The sequence below is a fragment of the Phoca vitulina genome, unplaced genomic scaffold (assembly GCF_004348235.1).
Source record: "Phoca vitulina isolate PV1807 unplaced genomic scaffold, GSC_HSeal_1.0 scaffold17, whole genome shotgun sequence".
NCBI classification, from domain to species: domain Eukaryota; kingdom Metazoa; phylum Chordata; class Mammalia; order Carnivora; family Phocidae; genus Phoca; species Phoca vitulina.
Window position 1 is genome coordinate 29112265 of NW_022589720.1, and position 19327 is coordinate 29131591.

The 19327-nt window shown below is 36.6% G+C and overlaps 1 protein-coding gene across 1 annotated transcript in view; it reads left to right on the forward strand.

The window, feature by feature from the left end:
* The window catches only part of WDR70 (WD repeat domain 70), a 353255-nt gene that overhangs the window by 106325 nt on the left and 227603 nt on the right, over positions 1-19327 (forward strand). The window contains exon 9 of the mRNA XM_032415162.1: positions 4491-4567. Coding sequence (XP_032271053.1) covers positions 4491-4567 — 77 coding nt within the window. The remainder of the gene's footprint in view (positions 1-4490; positions 4568-19327) is intronic.

Here is a 19327-nt window from a genome sequence, read left to right on the forward strand (position 1 = left end):
TTTCCTAATAATGTTATATTTTTTTAACATAACCATGAATTTAACCTTGATAAAATACTGTTATCTAATCCGTAGTCCACAGTTGTCTCAACAATCTCCTTTATAATTATATTCCCACCAGCTTAGTAGTTGTACCTTTTTTTTTTTTTTTAAAGATTTTATTTATTTATTTGAAAGAGGGGAGAGTGAGAGAGCAAGCATGAGGGTGGGGGTAGGGGCAGAGAGAGGGGGAGAGGAAGGCTCTCTGCTGAGCAAGGAGCCCGACGTGGGGCTTGATTCCAGGACCCTGCGATCATGACCTGAGCCAAAGGCAGATGCTTAACTGAGTGAGCCACCCGGGCGCCCTTGCCTTTTTGTTTTTTAATTGGGAATAGTTCCTCTACCTTTTTTTTAAAAAAAGAATCTTTGATATATTTGAAGACTATAAGCCATTTATTTTATAACTGTGTAGAAGTTGTAAATATATAACAACAGATATAGGATTTGATTTTGCCTGTTTTTCCTCATCATTAGAGTTTGGGTATGCATTTTTAGAAAGTCTGTCACAGAAACGCTATTGTGTTCTTCTTAACATCCTCATATCAGGAAGCACATGATACCAGTACATCCCAGTATTGGCGATGTTAATTTGATCACTTGTTTAAGGTAGTGTAATACCAGATCTCTTCCCTGCTGTTTTCTCTTTCTACTTATTAAGTAATTTGCAGGGGGATTTTGAGAGTAGGGAAATACCCTCCCTGTTCATTATCAACCTTTTCTCCAACAGTTTTAGCATCCATTGATGATTCTTGCATGAATCAGTTATTACTGTGATGATTACAAAATGGTGATTTTTCTAACTCCATCATTCATTTTATATTTATTATCATCCTATTGCAAGGAGGAGCTTTCTCTTATTTATTTATTCATATACACCCAGGAGTTCCTAGTTTAGTCAGTCATTTATAATCCATTACTTTCATTGTTTATTTTGATGCCCTAATTGTCCCAGTAGAAGCCCCTCAACCTGCCTTTATTCTTTAACATAGCCCCATCATTTTTGCACTTTCTTATTTTTTGGCACAACCAAATGTTCCATGTTCATCTTGTATGAACAAGAATCAAATATTTCTTCAAGGAGCCCTATTTCCTTTTAGTGGAGAATGCAATTTAGAAACCAGGATCTCTGTGCTAGGCTGGGGTATCATTGCTTCCAGTCATTCGCAGTATACAAAGCTCAAGAATAACTTACACACATCCATATACACCTATATTTATATCTACCTATTAGAAATCATGGGTTCATATTGATAATCCCTGATTTCAGTCAAATTCCATAGGGTTCATTCTAGATTTTCTTCTTTCCACTTTTATAACTCCGTTTTCCAACAGGGAGAAATTCATTGTCCTCAAAAGTATTTCTTCAATTCCTTAATTCTTCATTGTAATGAAAGCAGTTCCAGAATTCTTAACGCATACCACTGCAAAAAAGAAACAAGTGTATTAACTAGAATTCAATATTTATTTATAGTTCTTTTGGTCTTTAGCCTGAGAGTATATATTAGTTTTCTAAGACTACTGTAATAAATTACCACACACTTGGTAGCTTAAAACAACAGAAATTCTTGCATAGTTCTGGAGGCCAGAAGTCTTGGAATCAAGGTATTAGCACAGCCATGCTCCCTCCAGTGGCTCTAGGGGAATCCTTCCTTGCCTATTCTAGCTTCTGGTGATTCCCGGTGTTCCTTTGGTTTGTGGCCGCGTAATCCAGTCTCTGCCTCATCTTCACAGAGCTTTTTCCTCTTTGTGTCTTCTCTTCTGACTCTTTAAGGTCACATTCACAGCTTCTAGTGATGAGGACATGAGTAGATCTTTTGGGGGACCACCATTTAATCCAGTACAGAGTGTATAGTTACTTGGATTATTATCTTCTGTTTATTCTTTCAGTGTGTTTGTTGTTCATTTGAAATACAGTAGGGTTCATTTGTTTCTGCTTATATTGAATTTTAGGTTCCTCTCAGCCTTATTTGTTTGTTTTTGAATATGCAAAACAACAGTTTCAGAAATCTAATAAGTTAATAGATATAGAATTACAAATTGTGGTGACTGTAATTATTGTAATTATGTAATTATTCTGTTGTTCTTGGGTGGAGATACTTGGGTGGAGAACAACAGAATGGGCCATAAATACATAGATATAGGGCTAGGTCGTATTATTTGAATAAGTACTATATAAACTGAGATTGGAGGAATGAAAAGAGCTTTCCCACAAATGGAAAAGCACGTGAGAAGGCCTTGATGCGGGGAAAGAGCTGGATGTATTAGAGGAAGTGAAAGAAGGCCAGTAGATTAGTGCCTGTTGGGGAAGAGGGAACACAAAGTAAGTGCGGTTGTAAAGAAAGCAAGAGCCAGAACGAGTTGTTGTAGACTATGTAAAGAGGCTTGAGAACCAGTGGAGGACGATAAGCATTGGCATTTTTAGAAGTGTATGTATATATGTACACTTCTATGTGTGTGTGTATAAATATGTGTGTATATAAATATATATATTTTTAAAGGTTTATTTATTTGAGAGAGAGAGTGCGAGCACTGGCAGGGTGCGGGGGCAGATGGAGAGGGAGAGAGAGTCCTAAGCTGACTCCAATGCGGGGCTTGATCTCACGACCCCAAGATCATGACCTGAGCCGGAACCAAGAGTTGAACACTTAACCGACTGTGCCACCCAAGCACCCTAGAAGGATATATTTTTTTTTATTTTTTATTTTGTTTTATTTTTTATTTTTTTAAATTTAATTTAATTTTATTATGTTATGTTAGTCACACAGTACATCATTCGTTTTTGATGTAGTGTTCCATGATTCATTGTTTGCGTATAACACCCAGTGCTCCATGCAGTACGTGTCCTCCTTAATACCCATCACCGGACTAACCCATCCCCCCACCCGCCTCCCCTCTAGAACCTTCAGTTTGTTTTTCAGAGTCCATAGTCTCTCATGGTTCGTCTACCCCTCCGATTTCCCCCCCTTCATTTTTCCCCTAGAAGGATATTTTTAAAAGACTGTATTGATTGCTAGGTGGAGCACATGAGGCAAGAATAAAAGTAGAGAGACAAGTGTCAGACCAGTTACAGTGTATAATAACTGACATAGAGGCATGAGGTAATGTTGGCTCCTGTAAGAATGGTGAAGTGAATGAGGAGAAAAGTGGATAGATTTAAAATGTATTTTGGGCTGAACTGACAGGACTAGCTAGGGGATTGAATTCCGGTGGGGAGGGGTTTTAGGTTTATGGTTGTTGGAGTATATAAGGATGACCTCCAAGTTTGTAGTTTTAGCAACTATGGAAGAAGTTGATTGCAAATGAAGTGGACATTAAGAATCAAGATTTCCCTGTTGGCCTATTATTACGTTGGAAATGCCTACGCAAATGCAAGTGTCAAGTTGATAGTTAAATATGCAACCTTAAGCTCAGGAAAGAAAATGGAATCTCAAACCTCCCATCTAGTCCCATTACTTCAGTTCATGCTTCCCTGCTGTACATCTCTGGTCCCTGTTTGTAGCCTCTCAACATAAGCAGATTGTCAGGAGTTGGCCAGATCTGTATGAGGTATTGTGGGCAATTTGGACTATAGATGGTCTTCAGGTTTATATGTGGGTACTCCAGTTCCAATTCATTCTTTCCAGAGAGCTATAGTTATTTTCCTTCTAAGTCATTTAAATATGCACATTTTGCTCCTTACAGCAAGCTTTATTTTGGACCCTTACAGAATAAGAGATTTGGCCATTATTAGGTTTTAGGCTCTTTTCTGCCCCATCTGAACATACTGTATGAGATTACTCTAGCCGACTTTGCACCTAGAAGGAAGTGTGTATGTATATTCATGTTTCATATGTACTCTGTGGTTGATTTGGTGTGTATGTCAGTTCGTATACCAACATTACATTGTTTTAATTACAGTATTTTTATATTATGCTCTATAATTAGTAGGGCTAATCTTCTTGAATCATTTTAAAGATATTTCTCCTTTTCTCACATATTTATTCTTATAGATGTAGAATTAAGATCATTGACACATTTTTAAGAAGTGTGGATTTTTTCCCTCAGCCTCTTGCTTTTGCCTTGATTATTTGTAAATACTTTCTATTCTTATTTTCCATTGAGAAGAGAGTCTTTAAAGTAGGGCCTATCTGTCTCTTATTATGGTTTTTCCATTGTTTCCTAAAGAGAGGCTGTCAGTTTCCTTTCTATTTCCTTCCTTATGAAGCACCTGTTCTATGTAAGTGCTATGTTAATTTCTAGGCAGGGGAGTTACACAGTGAATTTAAACAAAGTGAAATAAACAAAGCATATTATGAAATAAAATTGGGAGAGTATACTATGTTTGTAATTAAAATAGTGTGCTCTTGGGAGGGCTAAAAATTTACTTTAAAGTATGATATGTCGGTTTCTGGTCACTTTATTTTTAAGAATCTTTTTAAACTATCTTTTTTCCTATATTTTTATTTTTTAAGGGTCATACAGCAATGCTTCATACTGGTTCATGGCATCCCAAAATAAAGGGAGAATTTATGACTTGCTCAAATGATGCGTGAGTACTGTTGATAAATCATCTAATACATTCACGTCTTTCAATATTTTCTTTAACATTTATATTGTAACAAACTTGCCAGTGAAGTAGGGATAGATTATTAGGAATCCTGATGTTTACATTATTCTTGGTCTTTACTTTGATTTTACCTGATAGTATAAGGTTTGTTTAAATAAATATGGAAACTATGAAAAAGAGAGTTGGTATAAATTCTAGTACAGTTTATTAGGGAGATCAGTGGATCAGACTGATGCTATTAAGTGGACTCAAATGACTTTGAAGTTATGACTAATAATTTGTTACTTTTTATGGTAAAGATTGATATTTGAGTATAATACCTTATATAAGTTTATTGTTTAAGTGATTGCTTTTTGGAAATAATAACTGAAAAAATTGTTTCAATGGTTATTAAGATTCTTCAGCATTATATCTGTTGGCCTAGGACTCAAGAATACTACAGGGAATATTTGAGCAGCTTTTTCCTATATTGTTATATTGTATGATTAATTTTTAGTATTCAAAGTGGTTCATAAGAATGCACTATTTGTAGTATTATAAATTACAATGGAAAACCTTATAAATTAAAAAATATAGATGGTGTTATTTAGGTGAAACACTATATTTTAGATAAAAAAGATTGTTGTTTTTAGGTTATTTTGTTTCATCTTTTTACTTTCTGATATTTATAATTTGCCTCATTTACCTTCAAAATTCCTGTTCACATTCTTGGATAGTTTATGTTTTCTGGAGTTGATCTTTAGGATAACAGACAAAAGACATAATTTCATTTCCATACCACAGTTTAAAAATTAATTTGATCTAAAGGGAACTAAAATTTGGGTATCTATACAGAATATGACTGGAACAGGATAATACAATTTGATTAAAATTTCTGGTAAATAGAACTATGCAGTTCTAATTTCTTTTTTATCTTTGTCTTAATATCTTTCCAAAACTTAAATTATGTATGTTTAAAGTGACATTCCTTACTTCAGCAAATCAAGTATCTGATTTCTTCAGGAATTAAACTTAGCAGGTAATCTAAATTAATAGGATCCCATGACCGAGTAAGGTTTATTCTAGGAATGCAAGGATATTTTACAATTCGGAAATTTTGCCATCAAGAAGTTTTCAACATAATTCATTATTAAATAAGTGAAAAGTTACAAATCACATGATGTTATATAATATATGATAACATTGACATTTGATAAAAGTTAGTAGTCTTTCCTAGTTGAAGTTCTAAGTAAAATAGGAATAAGAAGAAATTAGCAAAACCTGTTAAAAATTAATTACCAAAATTTAAAGTAAATATTGTATTATGTATTGAAGTGCTGGAGCTATTTGCATTTAAATAAAAAGACAAGAAAAAAAAAAAAAAAAGACAAAGATGCCCACAACTATTTAGAGCCTTTATGCAGTGTAGATTTAGAGACTTTATACAGTGTAGTAAAATAAGAAAATAAATAAATTGAAAGAAGTGTTGGAAGAAAACAACTATTAAAGAATAGAGGAGCCAGGCTATTGTGGTTAAAAACTTCTGCTGCAGAAAGCAATTGGAAAAAAAAAACAAAACTTTTGTTCTCCAAACTACTAAGGATCATGCCAAGTGGTAGGCTCTCATGGTTGCTAACACAATAACTTTATGACCTCTAGAGAAGCTTATCCCAAATGGATATCCAGGATATGTAAATTAGTAATTTAAAGAAAGGCATTCCGTGGTCAGATAAGTTTGAGAAACTTTGAATGTTATATTCCCAGGCCAGTGATCCACAATAAACATTTAAATGGTTTGTATAGGGTTTAAAGAAACATCTGAACAATAGTTTGGATAAAGTTCTAATGCATGACATCACTTTACTGGGTATAAAGTGTAGTTTATTCCATTCTTTGAAAGAGCAAGTCTTCAGTTCCGTGCCCAGTCACTGATGTTCTAGTATATTGTACCTTTGAAAATGTGCTCCAGTTTCCTTTTACACTGTACAAATTGGGCTTTGTCCATACTTTTATATGAAGATCAGTGGGGTTTAACCATAGACCCCAATTATACATACTCTTTACCACCTTTTATTTATTTATTTGTTTATTTATTTATAGATTTATTTATTTTAGAGAGTGTGTCCATACACGGGGGGCGGGGCAGAGGGAGTGGGAGAGAGAGAATCTCAGACAGACTCTGCACTGAGTGTGGAGCCTGATGTGGGGCTTGATCTCACTGATTTCACCACCTGAGAATATGACCTGAGCTGAAATCAAGAGGTGGATGCTCAACTGACTGAGTCACCCAGGTGCCCCTCTTTACCACCTTTTAGAAAAATCTACCATTAATAAATTCAGATGGTTTGTAGTTAGAGTGACTTTCTTTTGGCCTTTGACTTTCAGGGTAGTAATTAGTAATGGGCTAAGCTGTGGGACATCAGCCCAGACACCTATTTCGATCAACAAATACAGTGTGCTCACTGTTTGCCAGGTACTCCTGGATATGATCTAAGTCTCTGCCTTCATGATGCTTACATTTCAGTGGAGGTGAGTGCTTGGAGACAGACAAGGTACAGATGCACTAATAAATTAATATAGTTTTATGTAGTAATAAGTGTTGAGAATAAAATAAAGTAAAGCAGAAGGGTAGAGAAAGAGAATGTAGAAGTGTCTATTGTATGTAGAGTAGTCAGAGAAAGCTTCTGAGGAGGTGACCTTTTAGTTGAGAATTACACGATGCACAGGAGGCAGCCCCAGCAGAGAGAGCCTTCCAGGCCAGAATGGCAGAATAATTCAAGACCTTAAGAAGGGAATGTATTAGAGCATATTGGAGGGGCAGAAAGTCTGGTTTTGTTGACATTTTGTAGGTTGATAGGAAAGGTAGGAATGACAGGAAGTGAATTTGGAGAGGAAGGCAGGGACTAGATCATATAAGGTATTGTAGTCTATGGTATAAAGGGTTAAGATTTTAATGTAATTATAAGGCCAGTCAATAAAGAGTCCTAAGTCTGCCCTATAGTATTATTGAAAATCAAAATCATAGGAATGCTCACTTTACAGGGTATTAAAATTTTCTAGTGACCTTGACATATTAAAGGCCATGAATGAACATCATACTCAATGGGGAGAAACTGAGAACTTTCCCTGTAAGGTCAGGAACAAGACAAGGATGTCCACTCTCACCACGTTTATTCAACATAGTACTGGAAGTCCTAGCCATAGCAATCAAACAAACAAACAAAAAGAAATAAAAGCATCCACATTGGTAAAGAAGAAGTAAAACTTTCACTATTTGCAGATGACATAATACTATATATAGAAAACCATAAAGACTCCACCAGAAAACTACCAGAACTGATAAATGAATTCAGTAAGGTCACAGGATACAAAATTAATGTATAGAAATCTGTTGCAGTGTCTGTACACTAATAATGAAGCAACAGAATGAGAAATTAAAGCAATCCTATTTACAATTAACCAAAAATAATAAAATACCTAGGAATAAACTTAACCAGAGGTGAAAGCCCTATAGTCTTTCTTTTTTAAGATTTTATTTTTAAGTAATCTCTTTACCCAGCGTAGGGCTTGAACTCACAACCCCATGATCAAGAGTTACACCCTCCACCAACTGAGCCAGGCAGGTGCCCTGACCTATATTTAAAACTATAAAACATTGTTGAAAGAAATTGAAGATGACACAAATGGAAAGACATTCCATGCTCATGGGTTGGAAAAACATACTATTAAAATGTTGAGACTACCTGGAGCAGTCTACACATTTAATGCAATTTCTATCAAAATACTAACAACATTTTTCACATAACTGTAACAAATAACTCTAAAACTTATATAGAACCACAAAAGACCCTGAATAGCCAAAGCAGTCTTGAAAAAGAAAAGCAAAGTGGGAGGCATCACAATTCCAGACTTCAGTTTATATTACAAAGCTGTAGTCATCAAAATAGTATGGCACTGGCACAAAAATAGACACCTAGATCAAGTCCCATGGGATTGAGTCCCATGTCGGGCTCCCTGCTCCGCAGGAGGCCTGCTTCTCCCTCTCCCACTCCCCCTGCTTGTGTTCCCCTCTCTCGCTGTGTTTCTCTCTGTCAAATAAATAAATAAAATCTTTAAAAAAAAAAAGAATCAACAAAACTAAAGGTAACCTACTGAATGGGAGAAGGTATTTGCAAATGACTTATCCAATAAAGGGTTGGTATCCAAAATATATGAAGAACTTATACAACCTAACACCTAAAAAATGAATAATCCAGTTAAAAAATAGGCAGAAGACATGAACAGACATTTCTCCAAAGAAGACATCCAGGTAGCCAACAGACACATGAAAAGATGCTCAACATCACTTATCATCAGAGAAATGCAAATCAAAAACCACACTGTGGGGCGCCTGGGTGGCTCAGTTGGTTGAACATCTGACTCTTGGTTTTGGCTCAGGTCATGATCTCAGGGTCATGAAATCAAGCCCTGCATCGGGCTCCATGCTCAGAGCGGAGTCTGCTTGAGATTCTCTCTCTCCCTCTGCCCCTCCCCCTGCTCACACGTGCGCAGCAAGATAACGTTGTGGTAATAGCTAATAATAGCTAACACTCATTGTGCCAGCACCATGCAATACACTTAGTATGTGCTAAGCACTTTGTCTTACGTTCTCCTCACAGCGGTAGAGGCGGTAGTAATGTTATTACATGTTTCAAGTGAAGAAACTGGTCATGACTTTCCTAGGGACACATGATTCTAAGTGGTTGAGCCAGGATGTGAATCCACTGAGTCACATACTTTGTGAGTGGTTGTCACAAAGGTTATGGTGATTGATTACAGATGCATTCACAGATAGAAATCCCTTTTATGTAAGGGAAGGGCACAAGAACTCGCCTCGTTAAGAATACTTGCAGTAGGGGCGCCTGGGTGGCTCAGTCGTTAAGCGTCTGCCTTCGGCTCAGGTCATGATCCCAGGGTCCTGGGATCGAGCCCCGCATCAGGCTCCCTGCTTAACGGGAAGCCTCCTTCTCTCTGTCCCACTCCCTCTGCTTGTGTTGCCTCTCTCACTGTCTCTCTCTCTGTCAGGCAAAAAAAAAAAACAAAAAAGAATACTTGCAGTATTCTCCATCATTGGAAGGACAAATTCCTTTCACTTGGAAGTCTCCAGTAGTGCACCCCAATGATGATGCTACCATATTATCTGACTGTGATGAAGATGATGAGAGGTCCTTTGCCAGTACAGGTGGTCTTTACCCTCTTTTACCTGTTCCTCCCCAGGGCAACCCTACTTGATTTTTGAGATCTAGAAGCACTCTGGCTGTGCTGGATGAGCACAGTCTGGCCAGAGACAGACTATATTTAGGTCTAAGGGTGTTTCCTCCGTCTTTCTTACCAGCTGGGAGTTGGTGTTGGGCTCCACTCCCCACCCCATTCCTAAGCAAAAACTAAACAAGGAGAACAGTGTACTGGGTTAAATACCTTTTATTTTAATATATTTTTTCTTGAAGTATGATGGATTTGATATATAACTTTGTTAAATAAAGAAATTTCATTCTATTTCTATCATAGATACTGAATTTTAATGCTTTTGTGGAATATTTGATATAATCTTGATTTTATCCTTCTGGCCCATTCATACAGAGAATTACATGAATACATTTCAGAATGTTAAACCATTTTTGCTTTTTTATAGTAAATCCTACTTCATCACTTTGTATTTTTGGGGGGTGGGGAGAGAGAGAGGAGGGGGGAGGGGCAGGGGGAGAGGGAGAGAGAGAGAATCTCAGACAGGTTCCACTCCCAGGCTAGAGCCCCACGTGTGGCTCGATCTCACAACACTGAGATCATGACCTGAGCCAAAATCAAGAGTCAGACGCTTAACTGAATGAGCCACACACGTGCCCCGATCACTTTGTATTTTTTAAAAATATATTGCTCTATTTACAAAACTTATATTTTATTTAGGATTTTAATTTTATATTGACAAGTAAATGGGGACTTTTTGTTGTTGTATTGTTTTTTTATTAGGTTTTGGAATCAACATTATACTGGCTTCCTAAAATAAGGCAGCTTTCCCTCTTTTTTTATTACTTGGTATCCATGTCCAAGTTCATGAACATGGCTGTAAACAAAAAAAATCTCATGGAACACCAAGGTCATCCAACAAGCTGAATTATAGTCCACACCCAGAGTTCTGATATAGAAGTTATTTTATAAGACTTATTTTATTTTTGACTACAATTTCTCAGATTTTTTTCTGAAAAAATAGATTTAACAAATTTAGAAGAAATATTAGAAGTGAGCAGGAGCAGTTTAGAAGAAAATGCTTTGATAAAAAATTTCAGGAAAATATCTGTTAAGTGTACTAATATTGTGCCTGGACTGAGTTCTCCCTTAAAAGAAAAGTGTGTGGACCTGGACATATGAACATAGGAGGTGGGAAGAGAGTTAAAAGAGCATAAGAATGTGATCTAGAGGCCCACAAATATAATTTGATATAGATCAGTTTGAATAAAATGTACGTAGAAGTCTTTTTCTGTAAAACTAAGGATGTACCTTTAATTGAAATATAAATATTTACAATTAGTGGCTATCTACTCTAGTGGGACAGGGGTAATGTATATATTATCTTTTTTTTTTTTTTCAGAGAAATGTAAGAATTGATTTATTTAATGATTGGTTACTTGATAATAAGGAATTATTAATTGGGGGATATGATATTGGTATTATAGTTGGCTTTTTATTTTAATTTTTAAAAAGATTTTATTTATTTATTAGAGAGAGAGAGAGTGAGCAAGAGAGAGAACAGACCAGGGGGGGAGAGGCAAAGGGAGAGGGAGAAGCAGACTCCCCACTGAGTGGGGAGCCCGGTATGGGGCTCAGTCCTAGGACCCTGGAATCATGACCTGAGCTGAAGGCAGACACTTAACTGACTGAGCCAGCTGGGCACCCCTGTAGTTGGCTTTTTAAAAATAAGTGTTTCTTTAAAAATTTTTATTTAAATTCAATTTAGTTTACATACAGTGTGTTATTAGTTTTAGGGGTAGAATTTAGTGATTCATCAGTTGCATATAACACCCAGTGCTCATCACATCAAGTGCCCTCCTTAATGCCCATCACCCAATTACCTTATCCCCTCACCACCTCCCCTCCAGCAACCCTCAGTTTGTTCCCTGTAGTTAAGAGTCTCTTATGGTTTGTCTCCTTCTCTGTTTTTATCTTATTTTATGGATCAAAAGTTTCCATTGTTTAAAGTAGAAAACTAGGATCAAGAGTCATATTTTTGTAGTATATTTTTTTGTTTTTTTACTCTAAGATATTAGAGTAAAAAGTTTTAATTTTATTATTGGACAAACTCTGGGTTAACAGGATAAACAAAGTAAAATTGATGATACTTTTGATTATACTTCAGTGTAATTGTCAAACCAGTATTTTACCTTGTAACATTCTATAAGATATTTTAAATAGGTTTTAGGGGGGAAAAAAAAGCATAACCATGGTATATTGGTTACTTTCCATCACCCTGGGAAACTACATGAATTATTAGGAACAACTAGCATCTGATGAGGCATCATCAGAATTCTTAGGTCTGATATTATGAAGTTCGTCCTGGATTAAGAAATATTCTCATGGTTCAGTAATTAGTTCAGTTAGCACCTTTCGGCAGAATCTGCCTATATTTTTTGTGTGTCTCATAGCTCAGAGGGCCACTCTGCCTTTCATTGCGTTATCTCATACTCTTCATTGGTAAGCATGACAGAGAGGTAAATATCGACTGTACGTCTTATAAACTTTTTATTCTCTTGGAGATTTTATTAGAGGTTATTTAGGATTTAAATTAGGATAATTTCATCAGACTTCATCAAGCTCATAATAGTAATATTCTCTTCTTCCCCAGTCTCCTTCTATCTCTTCCTCTTTCCCCTCATTTTGGGCAGCTGGAAAATAAGTATTTTGGATAATATGACCATGGTGTAGATAGCTTCCGGATGAAAGTTATTCATCTCAGCACCTCCTGTGTTACCATGGCGTTAGGTGTTTAGTGCTAGCTAACACACGTGTTTGTCAGGCTATGGCAATCAGCAGTGTAGGAGTAGAGAGGCAGTCCTGGCCAGGTCAGTACCAGCCATTCATGTAACTCCCACATATTATGAATAAGTTTAGATACAGTAGGAGTGAAGAACCAGATAGCACTTGTGAGAAACTCTTCCGTTGGAGGCGAAGGTGGCACTCACTGTTTTTGTTCTGGCCTCACGTATGTTCAGTTACATTATGATGTTTCCTTTGAGTGTGAGTTGGAGATGCTAGTGCCTTAACCTTTTGATTTTATGAGTTTCAATATGAAACACAAACCTGGGATCAGGCCAATTTAGGAATGAAATGAAAAGGAAGAGGGTAATAGGGAAATCTTTTTGTTTTTTCCAAGTTTACCAGAATGAAACATAGATAACAAGGCAGAGCTTAACTACGTTATGCTTGGAAGTAAATGTTAATTTAAACCAGATGGTAATGAAGATAAAAATGCTTACTTACTCAGTGGAAGTCAGTTCTACTTGTGAATTTCTATGATCTGATATGGATCCACTTTATAATCTGTAGTGCACAGAGTGAGGGTACAAGTGATGCTGTGCTAGTGGGATCTGAGTCCTCGGTACAGATTTGTGCAAAGCACGTTCCAGTTCAGCACAGGCTCTGCCCGCAGGTACTGCTGAGTGAATCCGATGCTTCTGGTATGTATCTGGAGGGTTTCCTATTGCTTACTCAGGAATTTGTGTCTCAGAGGAATTTGTTTATATCTGTTGTGCCTACTTCTGCCTCTACGTGCAATTAATGACCAGGACAAAGCAGGAAAATAATGATATGCACAGACAGACATTTCACAGTGAGTTGCTGCAGAAAGAATAGACAGTATTAGATAAGAATAAAAAACACTGGGGAGATGACAAAACTTTCTAACATAGTGTCTCCTTCCACACCACAGTTGGGAGGGAGGACATATGGAAGAATAGGTAGGGCCGATGCTAATTAAAAAAAGGAGGAGGAATTGGTGGATGTCACAAAATAGCCACAAGACCCATTTGTAAACACTTGTGAAAAATGGCTCCCAAGTACTGAACGAGTCTTTGAGGGTTAGACTCCTGCCATTAAGAAGTAGAGACTTAAAAAAAAAAAAATCGGAATGAGACCAATTTTTACTCCAGGGTGCAGTGATCTGGGGAAAGTCAGGCTGCTCATGTCGTATTAAAAACGTTCACCAGCAATGCCTCAGGTAGGTACAGGGAGTATAGAGGAAGAGTTGCTAACACTGCTTGCTTGGAAGAATCAGGGAAAGCTTTATACTGGGGTTTTGAATATGTGTACAGTAGTCCCCCCTTATCCATGGGGAATATATCCCAAGACCCACAGTGGTTGCCTGAAACCGTGGATAGTACCAAATCCTATATGTACTATGTTTTTTCCTGTACATACTTAGCTATGATGAAGTTTAATTTATAAATCAGGCACAGTAAGAGGTTAACGACAGTAACGAATGATAAAATAGAACAATTATACCGTAATAAAAGTTATGTGAATGTGGTGTCTCTCTCTCTCAAAATATATTACTGTACTCACCCTTCTTCTTGTGATGATGCAAGATGATAAAATGCGTAAGTGGTATGATGTGAGGTGAATGACATAGGCTATTATTGACCTTCTGATGATATGTTAGGAGGAGAGGATCATTTGCTTTCAGACCAGGTTGACCATGAGTAACTGAAACCATGGAAAGTGAAACTGTCGATAAGGGAGGGATTACTGTATTGGGCATAAATTCTTTTTGTGGAAAAATAGGGAAGTGAAGAGAGAGGAGATGGACTTGGAGAAGAATATAGGAAAGCCTTAATTTGGGCCCTCAAGAATGTTACCATATAGAATATGCAGTATATATAGTGATCTATGATTAGGTGGTTATCTATAAGCAAAAAACATAATTTCATATTTAGAGTTTATTTTGTACAATGTGAAATGAGTATTTAGAGACATTAGTACCTAGTCCATTTAGTTTTCTTTAGGAAAAAAAAAGTATTTCCAACTCTTGATTTTGGCTCAGGTCATGGTCTTGGGGTTGTGGGATTGAGCCCTGTGTAGGGCTCCATGCTTATCATGGAACCTGCTTGGGATTCTCTCTCTTCCTCTCCCTCTGCCCTTTTCCCCTGCTCTCTTTCTCTCTCTCAAATAAATAAAATCTTAAAAAAAATAAAGGATTCATGGCAAGCATAGAAACCTATAATTTGTAAGAGCGCAAGCACACAGAGGGAGAGGGAACAGGAGAGGGAAAGCAGACTCCCTGCTGAGCAGGGATTCCCCCCCCCGCCCCCCCACCAATCCCAGGACCCTGGGATCATGAAGTGAGCTGAAGGCAGGCGCTTAACTGACTGAGCCACCCAGGCACCCGTGGTTTGATCTTCTTATTTCTTCTAAAGGAGGAAAGGAAAGGGAAGGGAGGGAAGGAGGGAAGGAAGGAAACACCAAAAAAAAAAGAAAAAAAAAAAAAGGCAATAAAGAGACAATTTGGGAGATAATTTGGGAAATTTGGATATTAGGTGATATCACAGATTGCAAAAATGGCCACAGTTCTTCATCTTTCCTTGTACCCATGCCCTTGGCAATGTGACTTTGCAGCTACTCCCACTAATGTTTCCCCACCTCATAAATGTGGGCTGACCAACAGAAGGTGGCAGAAATGATGGTGTGCCATTTATCAGCATAGGCTACTTAAGAGTTCTTGTGTGTTTGTACCTTCTTGGAACCATAGCATTGGTTTGTACCTTCTTGGAACCATCTGATCAAGCTCTGGCTAATCTACTAGAGAGTGAAAGACCCGGATGAGGAGAATTCAGTTTTCCCAGTTGAGGCCATCCTAGCTTATAGTCAGACAGCTTCCAAATTTGTGAGAGACCCTAATGTAGATTAGCAAAACTGACCACAGACCCATGAGTTAACCCGCTAGGACAAAGCCACCCACCTGACTGGTGGACTCATAAGCAATAACATATGCCTATCGTTTTAAGCCATTAAATTTCGGAAATGTTTTGTTATGCATCAGTTGTTAACTGATACAGATGATGTTATTGAATCGTGTAATGTAGAATCAGGTTATATAGAAGAATGTCTTTGTTCTTAGAAGATACCAGCTGGTAAATTTAGGTGTAAAGTATCATGTGATAATGCAACTTACTTTAAAATGGTGTAATGAGAATAAAGTATGCCTGTGTGTATGGTATGTGTATATGTATATATATGTGGGTATACATATATATGGAAAGTGAGAGATTGAGAATACAGATGTGACAAAATGTTATGGTATATGGATGGTGTCCATTGGAAAGGATATATGGTCTTTATTGTACTGCTCTTTTAACTTGCTTGTAGCTTTGAAGCTTTTCAAAATAAAAGTTAGGATCTTCTTAATATTGGCTTATTTGGATGTTGTCCTGTTAAAAGGTGGAGGAGGGACAGTAAAGTGTCCTCCACACTGAGAAGGCACTTTGAGACTGAAAAAACAAAGCAAGCCACTTCATATCATTTACACAGAGATTTATTTAGGGTAACTTACTGACAGGGGAGATCAGACGGATGGCAGTCCAGTTGCTATGCAGCTATTCTCTGCAAAGCCTGGACCTTAATCCACAGATTTTATTGTGTTGTGGTGAGGTCAAAGGGTAGTTATCTAAAGCGTCGCCATTTGTGTGCCAGAGGGAAAGGAGAGGAAGAAACTATGTTATCTCTACTAGTTATCTAAACAACTTTAGGGAAGATCAGAATAAGCTTCCTGCATTCCAGCCAGGGCACACATTAACTTCCCAGGGTCCTGGGACAAGTTGGGCCAAAGATGGAGTCAGTGTTGTCAGCAGTCTTACATATCTAGTTGCATTCTACTTTGATCAAGTTTTTTCTTGGATAGTTTTTCAGTATATTTTAAGTTTCCACATATCAGTGCTGACTTAGATTGTGGAGGACCTATTATTCAGATTGTCTTCATTGGATTATATGTAGCAGGATTTCCTAAGTGTGTTCTTGGGAATGTTAGTACCTGTAGAGTGTCCATGGAGAAAGGGTTCCTTAGTCCTCTACTTGGAGAGTCATAGTGCCAAAGACTAAGTATGTTAAAGATCCTGAGAACTATATTAAAAAAAGAAATCAGCATTTTCTAGCTGTATTGATATAACTCCATCTTTCTCCCACTGCCAACAACACCTATTACACTCTGGGGGTTTGGTGTTTCAGGAGTACACTTTGGGAAATGAAGATTGCCCCTAGTTAATGCTTTTCTCTTGGTGGAATTCAGTATAATAAATATTTTTATTTGGTTGCAGCTATATCAATTAAAATTTTTGGCAAATTTTGGGATGGCATAATAGAAAGAGCATGCACTTTCCAGACTCAGAGCAACTTGGGTACTCCACCCCTTGTCATGACCTGGGACTAGTAATTTACCACTGAATCTCAGATTCCTATAAAATGGGGTAATACTTGATTCACAGGATTGTAATCTAGATTTAATGTATAAAGCCTTGTGCATAGTTGGCGTTGATGTGTAGGAGTAGCTTTGGAATCGTTTGAATTGGATTGAAGATGGTATGATTTTCAGTCTTTAGTTTTTCTTAGTTTCTCTCACATCTTGATGAGCATCTCCCTTTTGAGAGCATGTGTGGGGCATGTTGGATCTCACAGGCCTTTGCTGGAAGGCTGCTAGACAGATTTCACTTAATTTTTATAATCAACAACATGTGTAAATATAATTATAAAATTCTCTAAGAAGCAGTGATTCACATAAATGGATCCCAGAAAAGTAAACTTTTCTGTAACTCAAAGTATTTTTTTCTATTTTACTATTTTTTTGGGGGGAAACTTAAAAAATACACTAGCTTTATATATTATTAATAAGTGTTTTGAATATAATTTAACATCTTTATAATGTATAAATTATTACAGTGTGGTATAAAATGCCTCACAAAGTCTTAGCATATGTAGTCCCATCTACAGCTTTTAGAGTTCTTGACTGTTACTTTCATTTTTCGGTTTTCCCTTTCTGTTCATTGTTGCTTCTTGCCGCTGTGGGTGTAGGCTCGCAGCCTATACAAGTGCCTCAGTTTCTTTCAGTTCTTTGTTTCCAATAAGCTGTGGGCTGGGGCTGGGGTAGGTTTTTTTAGAATTTGTGCAGAAGAAGAGGGAATAAGCAATTAGCAGAGTGTATGATTTTTTCTTGTTGTTAGCACATTAATTTTTGCCATCTTTGGCTGCTGGGAGACTTTTTCTTGCTTCTTTCTGGTTCTGGGAGGAGTTTTATACTGTCCATGCTGCCAAATAAGTAAGGTGTGGTGGTTATATTTTTAATGGGTTCTTTTTTGGTGAATTTCTCATAGAAACAGTGTACTCCTTTCAGGTGTTAACTAGACTTGTGGTGATCATTTCGCAATGTATACAAATAACGAATCATTATGTTTTACATCTGAAACGAATATAATGTTACATGTCAATTATAACTCAATTAAAAGAGGAAGTATGCTGTTTAGGTCATGTTTCTGCAATATCTGGTATTACTTTTATCTAATTTAATTCTTTGATTTTTAAAATCTGCTTCTAATTATTCTTTAACATACTCTCATAGGTTTTCATTTTAAAGCCATAAGGATGCTTTTAAAACTATTTCAATAGCCACCAGCATTTAAAATATTAATAGCTTTGATTTTATTTTCAGTGTGTGGGTAATGAAAAATTTGTCTATATAATTTTAAAGCATTTGTTAACAAATTTTACATGAAACAGATAACTTTGTTGAAAAATTAATTAGGATTTAGCAATGGAGCCTAAATCCTGAAAATTTTACCATTCAAATTTGCTGATAATGGTGAAATATGCTTATGATAAAAGGCAAAATTTACTCACTTTCTGAAACTCTTTTTCTTCATGAGTTCTGAGAGTATGAGAATCTATTCTCAAATTACTGTTATAATTGAGATGTTCACATTTTGGTGTTTGATTTAGCTTCTATTGACAAACTTTCTCTGTAGGTCTAGATGGAAGAAATATGTACATCTTCTTTTAATTTTATCATAAATTCATTTGGTTTGTATAAGTTCCTCTTAAAATAGTTTGTGTTTACTCAGTCCAATTTTATTTCTGTTATATATTGAGAAACATACAGTAGGTAAAAAGCCTATAAGATTTTAAAGTAATAATAACCCATTCCACAGCTACCAGGACAGATACTTTATTTATTTATTTATTTATTTATTTATTTATTTATTTAAGATTTTATTTATTTGACAGAGAGAGACACAGCGAGAGAGGATGCGGGGCTCTATCCCAGGACCCTGGGATCATGACCTGAGCCGAAGGCAGAGCTTAATGACTGAGCCACCCAGGTGCCCCCAGGACAGATACTTTAAAAGGTCAAGTTTAGGACTTAGAATTAGGGCTTATGGATGTGCTTGTCCTCTAAAGATCGCTGTTCGGATTAATGTGTGATCATCGCAATTTTAAGTTGCTGCCTTTGGTTCAACCATCTTTGCAGTTATTGCCTGTATTTATAATGTTTGATTAAATATAGAAAGAATTTTTTTTTTGTTAATTTTTACCTGGGTTAATTTGTTACCCAGGAGACTGAGGTTGGATTTTGTTTGTGTTTTGTTTGTAATCTCTTTTAAGTGTAAAGATGTCAGTGTTCTCAGTTTCTATCGTGCAACATAATACTTTAACACTAAAAATCCTGGAAACATATTTTAGTTGGAAAATGAAATT